This window comes from Oncorhynchus mykiss, chromosome 1 (assembly GCF_013265735.2).
Source record: "Oncorhynchus mykiss isolate Arlee chromosome 1, USDA_OmykA_1.1, whole genome shotgun sequence".
NCBI classification, from domain to species: Eukaryota; Metazoa; Chordata; class Actinopteri; order Salmoniformes; family Salmonidae; genus Oncorhynchus; species Oncorhynchus mykiss.
Genome location: NC_048565.1, coordinates 24,115,736 through 24,127,352, shown reverse-complemented (window position 1 = coordinate 24,127,352; position 11,617 = coordinate 24,115,736). Strand labels below are relative to the sequence as shown.

The 11,617-nt window shown below is 41.0% G+C and overlaps 1 protein-coding gene across 1 annotated transcript; it reads left to right on the top strand.

The window, feature by feature from the left end:
• The first annotated feature begins 724 nt into the window (after positions 1–724).
• ccdc113 (coiled-coil domain containing 113) lies at positions 725–8,129 on the top strand. The gene is made up of 8 exons (XM_021593038.2): positions 725–812; positions 941–1,079; positions 1,958–2,119; positions 4,480–4,635; positions 4,831–5,067; positions 6,466–6,573; positions 6,708–6,863; positions 7,131–8,129. Exons 1-8 carry the CDS (start codon positions 742–744, stop codon positions 7,206–7,208), a joined length of 1,107 nt encoding a protein of 368 aa, XP_021448713.1. The 5' UTR covers positions 725–741; the 3' UTR covers positions 7,209–8,129.
• Positions 8,130–11,617: the final 3,488 nt, after the last annotated feature.

The window sequence follows — 11,617 nt, the reverse complement described above, 5'->3', positions numbered from 1 at the left end:
GGTTATCTTGATGCTCCTTTCCAAAAAATATCGAAAGTCTTATTCTTGTGACGTGATGATAGTTGCTTGACTGCCGTTTGACAAACTCAAATATTATCGCTGTTATCCATAATAATCTTATCATGCAGACTAGCCAACCCGCACTGCATCTGCAAACTGTTGGTTTCAGCCATCTGCCGAAACCCGAGTAGGCAGTATACTATTTAACGCAACAGTTTTTGTGACAAAACTAACCGTAGAGTTGAACATATTGTAACGACCCTGGGTTTATATGCGCGGAAATCGAACCTGCGGCACAGTCGATAGCGCGCCGGACCTCGGGCTCGAAGGTCGAGGGTTCGAGACCTGCTCCCTGCCTGTTTTTTTTGTCTGTACATTAAAACTTTAGCGAAATTGTTTTATGTGCACTACCCCATCATGCACTTACTTTAATCTGCAACAAATCTGTTTAGTGGAAACACCACTGGTGGGAAAATACGTGTGTTTTCTTTATGCAGAGTTGAGAATATTTGCATGAAAATCGATCGCTGATTGGATGGAAACATATCTACTATATATATATATTTATATACTTGGTTTCCATCCAATTGGCACAGATTTTCTAAAATCTGCAACAATTTCCTTTTATAAATTTTCAGATTTTACGTGTGCTAGTCACGTAATTTAGAACTCTATCCGTCCATGGCTGGTCTGAGCAGACGCAGCAACCGCCTTCCCACCTGTTTGTTTACCTTAGCAACCATGGCAGAGACGGTTCAAGATGTTTCTGAAGCAGATAAGCGACATCTCGTTGAACTCGTCAAAGAACTCAGGTATAAAGATATTTTTCAGTTTCAACACTTCTTAACTCTTGTCTTAACTCATAGATTTGCTACATAGAGTAGCAATTTGTGGCCGCAAAAAAACAAAAGGCCTTGTCCCTCACTGCCTCTTTTTCCAGACGCTCCAATGCGGTGCTACGGGCAGAAACTGATATGTATGAGCGGTATATAAGCCGCTTGGACCCCAGGGACTTGGTTCCTCAGCCTTTATCAGATTCTCTGGGGGCAGCTGCAGCATCACAGTTGGAGATTGGAGGGGTATGAGAAAGCATCTTGCACAACTTCCACAAACGTAATGTGTTGAATGAAATGGATTTCCCTACCCTATATGTTCTTTGACCTCTTGTGATTGACTCATGCACCATAGTCTCGTCGTCCACTATAACCTCGTAGGTTTAACATGCTGACCAGACCGGACACGTCGCGTGCGCGAGCGTCGCAAAAATAAATTTAGAAATCCATGTTATTCAAATATTCCATCCGCACTACTCGTGCGCGCCAACGAGCGTCTGCGTCACCAAGGGCTAACAGGATCCCAAACCGGCTGCGCGCGTGCACTATCGTGCATAAATGTATTTTGTCCCCCTACACCAAACGCGATCACGACATGCAGGTTAAAATATCAAAACAAATTCTGAACCAATGATATTAATTTGGGGACAGGTCGAAAAGCATTAAACATGTATGGCAATAGCTTGCACTTGCTAGCAAATTTGTCCTATTTAGCTAGCTTGCTGTTGCTAGCTAATTTGTCCTGGGATATAAACTCTGAGTTGTTATTTTACCTGAACTGCACAAGGTCCTCTACTCCGACAAATTAATCCACACATAAACGGCCAACTGAATCGTTTCTAGTCATCTCTCCTCCTTCCAGGCTTTTTCATCTTTGAACTTATATGGTGATCGCATCTAAACTTCTATTGTATTACCACGACAACCAGCAACAAAGTTCGTCTTTCAATCACCCACGTGGGTATAACCAATGAGGAGATGGCACGTGGGTACCTGCTTCTATAAACCAATGAGGAGATGGTTGTCTAAGGCTTGGGTGGGAAATACAAAGTGTGTGTGTTATTACCATAGAAAAATAAGGGTTTTTACTGCATGTTTGAATGCTTGTATTTCTGTGGCTTTAGGGCCGTGGGAGAAAGATGAAAACACGGACAACGGCTCTGGAGCAGTTACAACGTCTGACATTGGAGCAAAAGTGTGACGTGGCACAGCGAGAGTTAGATGAAACCAAGGAGGACCTGGAGAAACTGAAGGAGAGCTCAGAAAGAGTGCTCCACAACTATAAGGTAAACACAATATACAAACAGAGAGAGAATGGATAGAGAAAGACTATTCTGGATCTGTGTAACCTGCAGAGGAATCTGTGATTTGGTTTAGTTGTGGTCTATGTAGTTAAGATGCACTGAAACCCATTCAGATTTCTGGCATTATTACAGTACCAGTCAAAAGTTTAGACACACCTACTCATTCCAGGATTTGTCTTTATTTTTTACTATTTTCTACATTGTAGAATAACAGTGAAGACATCAAACTATAAAATAACACATGGAATCATGTAGTAACCCATTTTTTTAAAACAAATCCAAAAATATTTAATATTTGAGATTCTTCAAAGTAGCCACCTTTTGCCTTGATGACAGTTTTGCACACTCTTGGCATTCTCTCAACCAGCTTTGTGAGGTAGTCACCTGGAATGCATTTCAATTAACAGGTGTGCCTTGTCAAAAGTTAATTTGTGGAATTTCTTTCCTTCTTTATGCATTTGAGCCAATCAGTTGTGTTGTGACAAGGTAGGGGTGGTATACAGAAGATAGCCTTATTTGGTAGGATACCTAGTCTATATTATGGCAAGAACAGCTCGAATAAACAAAGAGAAACGACAGTCCATCATTACTTTAAGACATGAAGGTCAATAAATCCGGAAAATTTCAAGAACTTTGAAAGTTTTGTTGTGGAAATTCTTACACAGGGACACTCAAAGGCAATCATAAATGAATCATTGTTTATTATCAGAGCGCTGGAGAGGTTCCAACAAACCCGATGCGTCATAGTGAATGTCTGTTAGGAGCTCTGCTGCGGCAGTCCCAGCAGTTGTCTTATATACAGCTATATACAGACAAGTTATATTTGCATGATTTATTTATTTGCATAATTTATTTGCATAATCCATTCAGCATTACCGTTTTTCATTCATGTGACCTACCAATACTGGTTCATAACATGTGACAGACCAATACTTCACGAGGCTTCTTCTCTCTAAGCTGAGAACTTGAAACTGAGATATCTTTTGTTCTCAAAACAAGGTCTGGGCATACTGCAAAATTGCAGATACTGATAAATGAGGATTCGTTCAATCACTCACTTGCATGAACACAGAAATTGGTTATTAGAAAAGCACATGTATAACATTTCCATCACAGTTTCTTCAAGTGCAGTCTCAAAAACCATCAAGCACTATGATGAAACTGGCTCTCATGAGGACCGCCACAGGAAAGGAATTCTCAAGAGTTACCGCTGCTGCAGAAGTTCCTTTGAGTTACAAGCCTCAGAAATTGCAGCAAAGAGACATGCTTGGGCCAAGAAACACGAGCAATGGACAATAGACCGGTGGAAATCTGTCCTTTGGTCTGATGAGTCCTAATTTGAGGATTTTGGTTTCAACCGGCGTGACTTTGTGAAACGCAGAGTAAGTGAACGCATGATCTCTGCATGTGTGGTTCCCACGTGAAGCATGGATGAGGTGGTGTGATGGTGCTTTGCTGGTGACACTGTCAGTGATTTATTTAGAATTCAAGGCACACTTAACCAGCATGGTTACCACAGCATTCTGCATCGATACACCATCCCATCTGGTTTGCGCTAAGTGTGACTATAATTTATTTTTCAACAGAACAATGACCCAGCACACCTCCAGGATGTGTAAGGGCTATTTGACCAAGAAGGAGAGTGATGGAGTGCTGCATAAGATGACCTGGTGTAACAGATGTGAAACGGCTAGCTTAGTTAGCGTGGGCGCTAAATAGCGTTTCAATCAGTGACGTCACTTGCTCTGAGACCTTGAAGTAGTAGTTCCCCTTGCTCTGCAAGGGCCGCGGCTTTTGTGGCGCGATGGGTAACGATGCTTTGAGGGTGACTGTTGATGTGTGCAGAAGGTCCCTAGTTCGCGCCCGGGTATGGGCGAGGGGACGGTCTAAAATTATACTGTTACACTGGCATCCACAATCACCCGACCTCAACCAAATTGAGATAGTTTGGGATGAGTTGGACTGCAGAGTGAAAAGCTGCCAACAAATGCTCAGCATATGTGGGAACTCCTTCAAGACTGTTGGAAAAGCATTCCCAGTGAAGCTGGTTGAGAGAATGCCAAGAGTGTGCAAAGCTGTCCTCAAGGCAAAAGGTGGCTACTTTGAAGAATCTTCAACATAAATTATATTTTGGTTTGCTTAACACTTTTTTGTTTACTACATGATTCCATATGTTTTATTTCATAGTTTTGATGTCTTCACTATTATTCTACAATGTAGAAAATTGTAAAAAAATAAAGAAAAACCCTTGAATGAGTAGGTGTGTCCAAACCTTTGACTGGTACTGTACATTGTATTAAAAGCTTGATAACCAATCATTTCTGGGCCCTTCCCCATATTAGGCAACCTTGGAGGAAGCAGATATTCAACTTGTGGAGGTCAAGAAAGCAAGTTATGAGTTTGACCGTGATGTCGCTAAGGTGTTGAGGGAGAAGAGAGGTGTCATGATGGGTGCAGAGAAGGTCATTCGTTATTTTGAGGACAGGATGAGAGCAAAGGTAAGCAAGCTGCATGTCAGGCAGGGTGGTCAGGTCAGAGTTCTTAAATCACATTTGGTTCCTGACTTTTATTACAAATCTTGGAAGTAATGCAAGCTTCAATATCAGCATTCACTGTTACCGACTGCTGCCCTGTTTCTCTGACGTCATCACCTATTTGTCTCATCCTGCTGCTACTTTTACATCATCCTACAGGACACACTGGTTGAGAAGTTGCGGTTGAAGAATGCAGCTCTCCATGTGCAGAAGAGGAAGTTGCAGTTACAGCTACGACAGAAAGAGGAAATGGGTGAAGCCCTGCACGAGGTGGATTTCCAGCAGCTGAAGATCGAGAACAGCCAGTATCTTGAACGCATTGATGAAAGAAACCAGGACCTTCTGCGCCTAAAACTCCTGGCAGGAAACACCCTACAGGTTCTCAACTCCTACAAGGTTTGATTCCTATTCAAACACTATTGTATGTACAGTGGGGGAAAAAAGTATTTAGTCAGCCACCAATTGTGCAAGTTCTCCCACTTAAAAAAATGAGAGAGGCCTGTAATTTTCATCATAGGTACACTTCAACTATGACAGACAAAATGGAGAAAATAAATCCAGAAAATCACATTGTAGGATTTTTTATGAATTTATTTGCAAATTATGGTGGAAAATAAGTATTTGGTCACCTACAAACAAGCAAGATTTCTGGCTCTCACAGACCTGTAACTTCATTAAGAGGCTCCTCTGTCCTCCACTCGTTACCTGTATTAATGGCATCTGTTTGAACTTGTTATCAGTATAAAAGACACCTGTCCACAACCTCAAACAGTCACACTCCAAACTCCACTATGGCCAAGACCAAAGAGCTGTCAAAGGACACCAGAAACAAAATTGTAGACCTGCACCAGGCTGGGAAGACTGAATCTGCAATAGGTAAGCAGCTTGGTTTGAATAGATAAACTGTGGGAGCAATTATTAGGAGATGGAAGACATACAAGACCACTGATAATCTCCCTCGATCTGGGGCTCCACGCAAGATCTCACCCCGTGGGGGCAAAATAATCACAAGAACGGTGAGCAAAAATCCCAGAACCACACAGGGGGACCTAGTGAATGACCTGCAGAGAGCTGGGACCAAAGTAACAAAGCCTACCATCAGTAACACACTACGCCACCAGGGACTCAAATCCTGCAGTGCCAGACGTGTCCCCCTGCTTAAGCCAGTACATGTCCAGGCCCGTCTGAAGTTTGCTAGAGAGCATTTGGATGATCCAGAAGAAGATTGGGAAAATGCCATATGGTCAGATGAAACCAAAATATAACTTTTTGGTAAAAACTCAACTCGTTGTGTTTGGAGGACAAAGATTGTTGAGTTGCATCCAAAGAACACCATACCTACTGTGAAGCATGGGGGTGGAAACATCATGCTTTGGGGCTGTTTTTCTGCAAAGGGACCAGGACGACTGATCCGTGTAAAGGAAATAATGAATGGGGCCATGTATCGTGAGGTTTTGAGTGAATACCTCCTTCCATCAGCAAGGGCATTGAAGATGAAACGTGGCTGGGTCTTTCAGCATGACAATGATCCCAAACACACCACAAATACTTTTTTGCCCCACTGTACATCTCTTTTCTTGTGCAGGGGTGTGATCAGGTTCAGGAGAGCGGAATTATATATTCCTGGTTGGGGAATCTGAACTTGAGAGGTAGATCCCTTGAGATAAACTGATAAAACTCTAGGCTTATTTTCATCACCCAGGCCCAACTAAGGTACTTGACCTTTGTTGTGTTAGTACATACGTGGGGGTTTGGGACTTTGATAAGGAAATGTGTTGTTTTTTCCCATTGTAGAAGAAGCTGCAGAGCATGACATGTGAGTCAAAGCTGCTTAGTAGTGACATCACCTCCCGTAAGGAGATGCTGGTGAAGATCGAGGAGGAGACACTGCAGGCAGAAGAGGTCAATTTAACATTCACCTGTTTAGTTTTTAACCAAAATCATACGATTTTTGTAGCCAACTATTCAGCTATGTTTGCAACACTGCTGGTGGGTAGGCTAATAAATATCCCCCTCTTTGTGTCCTTCTTGGGCAGGAGCGAGCCAAGGCAGAGACTCTTAACAGGAAGCTGCGAGGCCAGCTGGCAGATTTCCGTGTTCCCCAAGTGCTGCAATACATCACAGCTAAGGCCTCCCATAGCCAGCTCGAGCAGAGTGTCCGAGCCTGGGAGCGAAAAGTTGAGATATCTGAGGTGAGAGTCAAAGTTGTAGGTTAGATATAACTTTACTTACGAAGGGTACCTACAGAAGGTAAGTACATACTTCATAACACATTGATAATAATATGTTCATGTTGTTTTGCAATTGGTTTCTGTTCTGCTTATGAATTCGTAAATGTTACGAAGTCCTTACATAGGTACCCTTTTTAAGTAATGTTATCATGTTGGGTAAGGGACATGCAGTTCTGAAATTATCATTATAGAACCAGAAAGTTCCTGATTTCCATGCCATCCATACAGATGGCTCTGAAGACACACACCAAGACCTGGAACAAGCTGAAGGAAGCTGCAGGAGCAGGACCAGTCACAGCCTGGTGAATCCGCACATGCTTCCTAATAAATCTATTCTCTGCAAATATTCAATCATCCAAAGCAGTCAAAAATCCACCAGTCTCTTTTGTAAACTAGCGGAGATATGCCCTTATAAAGTAGCTGTTTTTAACTTTCAGTATATGGAACATTTGTAGAATGGTTGAACAATCATGTTTTAAGTCACAATTGAACTTATCGCTTGTAGTAGGGTGGTTAAGCTGATAGCTAATTTTTGATAAAAACACAAAATATGTACCCTGAAAAGATTTCAATATGGAGCCACCCCAGATTTGACCTCTGGGGGGTGTGGCAGCCATTTTTTTAAATGGCCCCCAACTAACAACATTTTACAATTCAGAAGGACTGCTTTGAGGTAAAGGCACCAAATTTGTCATAGACCCTAGATTTATGGTCTCTGAAAAGATCTAGATATGGAGCCACCACAGATTAGGCCCCTGGGGGCTGTGGAGGCCATCTTACAAAATGGTTGCCAATGGTAACACTATGGTAGCCTTTGATACCCTTAAAATATTTAGATGTGGCGCCACTGCAGATTTGGCCCTGGCAGCCATCTTACTAAATGTCCCCAGACTGTACCACTATTTTGCAAACCATTAATCTACAAAATGTAATGGCCTATACTTCTTGGCCTGGATCTCCTGAAACACAAAAGGTTTAACAGTTACACACAGTATAATACAGGGATCAACTAGATTAAGCTGCAAACAATTTTTTATTGAGCGAATGGTCAAGGGGCCGGAACATAATTACAAATAATTTGCAAATTGACCGCAAGAAGCCCAAACAGATATAACTAAAACATAATTTCAAATCTTTCTTACATTTGTACACAATCACATACATCTCTCTATTATGTGTGGGAATACTATGGAATAGATTTCAAAAATTAAAATCACTTAGAGCTAATTTGCTGGTGTTTTTAGTCTTTTGTCCAACAATAAAAATACAACTTTTTTTTTTTTTGCTCAGAAAACTTGGGAGGGGTCAAAAAAAAGTTGTACCTGGGAAATATCCCAGCCATTAAGTTGGAATAGTTCACAATTGTTGTGGACAATTTTCTCAGTCAGACAAGAGCTTTAGCTGGCACACATAACGTTTTACTTTTAAAACTCTGTTTCATTAACAAAAGTATGACACTACTTTTTCTACTTGCAGTTTAATATCATTTTCTGCTATTTCATCAAAGTAAAGGCTATGCAACAGTTTAGTAAACCATGGACTTTTGGTGATGATTGTTGATCCGAGAGACCTCCAAAACCATCATTAGGGGTTCACAGCAAAGTTGTGAAAACTATTGTTATTCTTAGATTTTAAAACATTCCTTGACTTGGTCAAATAACTTATACATAGATTGGCAACTTTTTTTCTAATTTGACACACAGAAACTAGAGGCAATAAGTAACTTGGTCAAAATGAATGGCACTGATTGGCCTTAACTTTGAATGTGGGCATCTTTCCTCATGCTGAACAAATTTGGCTCGAGAACCCATCAGGATAGATTTTCCTCCATCTTAGAAATCTTCTTCTCATGAACTATGTCCAAATAACACCAAATTCGTAGGCCCATGGTACATCTCTTTGCTTTATTTGAGAAAAGCTAAGGGATTGGTTAATAAGATATGGCGGAGTTATTGATAAATCCAGAAATCTGATTTTATGTGTTCTTTTCAATCCTTTGTAAATCCACTTCACAATGGCCTATTAACTTGAACCTTTATTTTAGGGTCATCAGAGACATTACCATGATGAACCATGTTACTTTTGGCATTGATATCTTAAAAAATAAGGAAACTATCCTGAACAAAAATATAAAAACGCAACATGTAACATTTTACTGAGTTACAGTTCACATAAGAAAATCAATCAATTGAAATAAATTCATTAGGCCCTAACTTATGGACTTCACATGACAGGGCAGGGGCATAGGCCCACCTAATGGGGAGCCAGGCCCTGACAATCAGAATTAGTTTTTCCATACAAAAGGGCTTTATTACAGATAGAAATGCTCCTCAGTTTCATCAGCTGTCCAGGTGGATGGCCTTAGACAATCCCACAGGTAAAGAAGCCAGATGTGGAGGTCCTTGGCTGGCGTGGTTTCAATTGGTCTGCGGTTGTGAGGCCGGTTGGACTTACTCTCAACTTCTCTAAAACGATGTTGGAGGTAGCTTATGGTAGAGAATTTAACATTCAATTATCTGGCAACAGCTCTGGTGGACATTCCTGCAGTCAGCATGTAAATTGCATGCTCCCTCAAAACCTGAGACATCTGTGGCATTTTATCTGTTATTTTACCAGGTAAATTGACTGAGAACACATTCTCATTTGCAGCAACAACCTGGGGAATAGTTACAGGGGAGAGGAGGGGGATTATTAGGTGACCGTGATTGTTTGATGGCCAGATTGGGGATTTAGCCAGGACACCAGGGTTAACACCCCTACTCTTACGATAAGTGCCATGGGATCTTTAATGACCGCAGAGTCAGGACACCCGTTTAATGTCCCATCCAAAAGACGGCACCCTACACAGGGCAGTGTCCCCAATCACTGCCCTCGGGCATTGGGATATTTTTTAGAAAAGAGTGCCTCCTACTGGCCCTCCAACACCATCTGGTCTCCCATCCAAGGACTGAACAGGACCAACCATGCTTAGCTTCAGAAGCAAGCCAGCAGTGGTATGCTGCTGGCATTGTGCTGTGTGGCAAAACTACACATTTTAGAGTGGCCTTTTAATGTCCCATGCACAAGGTGCACCTGTGTAATGATCATGCTATTTAATCAGCTTCTTGATATGCCACACCTGTCAGGTGGATGGATTATCTTGGCAAAGGCAAAATGCTCACTAACAGGGATGTAAACAAATTGGGGCACAAAAATAAGCTTTTTGTGAGTATGGAAAAATTCAGGGATCTTTTATTTCATCTCATGAAACATGGGACCAACACTTTACATGTTGCGTTTATATTTTTGTTCAGTATATTAACAATTCAGTTGTTGTTTTTTTACAATGTTACACTATTGCTTAAAATAATCTTGTCATGGAATAAGTCTGATTTACTCCAAATTTGGTCTCATCACAATGGTTCCTGAAGAGATTGGAAAAAATAATGTCGATGCATTCAAAGACGGCCAAACTATACAAGTAGATGAATATTAGCACATTTTTTATTTAGACTCATGAATGCACATAAAGGAAGATAGTTCCTACATGATAGTGCTTGCTTTGTTATCCAACTGGTCTTGTGTCCTTTGTTATCCTGGGAACCCCATTAATTTCTGCTTGCAGCTATATTTTAAGATAATTACAGTGCATTCGGAAAGTATTCAGACCCCTTGACTTTTTCCACATTTTGTTACGTTACAGCCTTATTCTAAAATGTATTAAATTATTTTCCCCCCTCAATCTACACACAATACCCCATAATGACGAAGTGAAAACAGGTTTGTTTGCCAATTTATATTAAAAAAATTAAAAACAACATTAATACCTTATATTTACATAAGTATTCAGACCCTTTCCTATGAGACTTGAAATTGAGCTCAGTCACATCCTTAAGATGTTTTTACATCTTGATTGGACTCCTTTGGTAAATGCAATTGATTGAACATGATTTGAAAAGGCACACAGAAATAGAAAGCATCAGCTGGATGTTAAATGTCAGGTATTTTAATTGTATTGTCTACTTGTTGAATGTTTGTGAAGTCTTGATTTGTGGTTGTTTGTAATGTCTTGTTAATTGGTGTTGGACCCCAGGAAGATTAGCTAGCATCACGGCGTTAGCTAATGGGGATCCTAATAAAAATTACAACCTGGACTATATAAGGTTCCACAGTTGACAGTGCACATCAGAGCAAAAACCAAGCCATGAGGTCGAAGAAATTGTCCATAGAGCTCAGAGACAGGATTGTGTTGAGGCACAGATCTGGGGAAGGACACCAAAACATTTATGCAGCATTGAAAGTCGAAGAAAATAGTGGCCTTCATCATTCTTGAATGGAAGAAGTTTGGAACCACCAAGACTCTTCCTAGAGCTGAGCAATCGGGGGAGAAGGGCCTTGGTCAGGCAGGTGACCAAGAACCCAATGGTTACTCTGATAGAGCTCCAGAGTTCCTCTGTGGAGATGGGAGAACCTTCCAGAAGGACGACCATCTCTGTAGAACAACCAAAGTTTCTAAAAACCTGTTTTTGCTTTGTCATTATGGGGTATTGTGTGGTATTGACGAGGGGGAAAAAACGATTTAATCAATTTTAGAAAAAGGCTGTAAAGTAACAAAATGTGGAAAAAGTCAAGGTGTCTGAATACTTTCCCGAATACACTGTATTATTGGATCCGTGGAGCGAAACAGAATATCAAAAGAGATCAGCACAGAATCAAAAGCACTGTAACTAAGCAGC

Bases quoted from the DNA above. Each gene is read 5' to 3' on its own strand.
- ccdc113 (XM_021593038.2), top strand. From the start codon at position 742: ATGGCAGAGACGGTTCAAGATGTTTCTGAAGCAGATAAGCGACATCTC. The intron at 1,080-1,957 runs GTATGAGAAAGC...CTGTGGCTTTAG, and splicing joins CACAGTTGGAGATTGGAGGG to GGCCGTGGGAGAAAGATGAA. The intron at 6,574-6,707 runs GTCAATTTAACA...CTTCTTGGGCAG, and splicing joins AGACACTGCAGGCAGAAGAG to GAGCGAGCCAAGGCAGAGAC.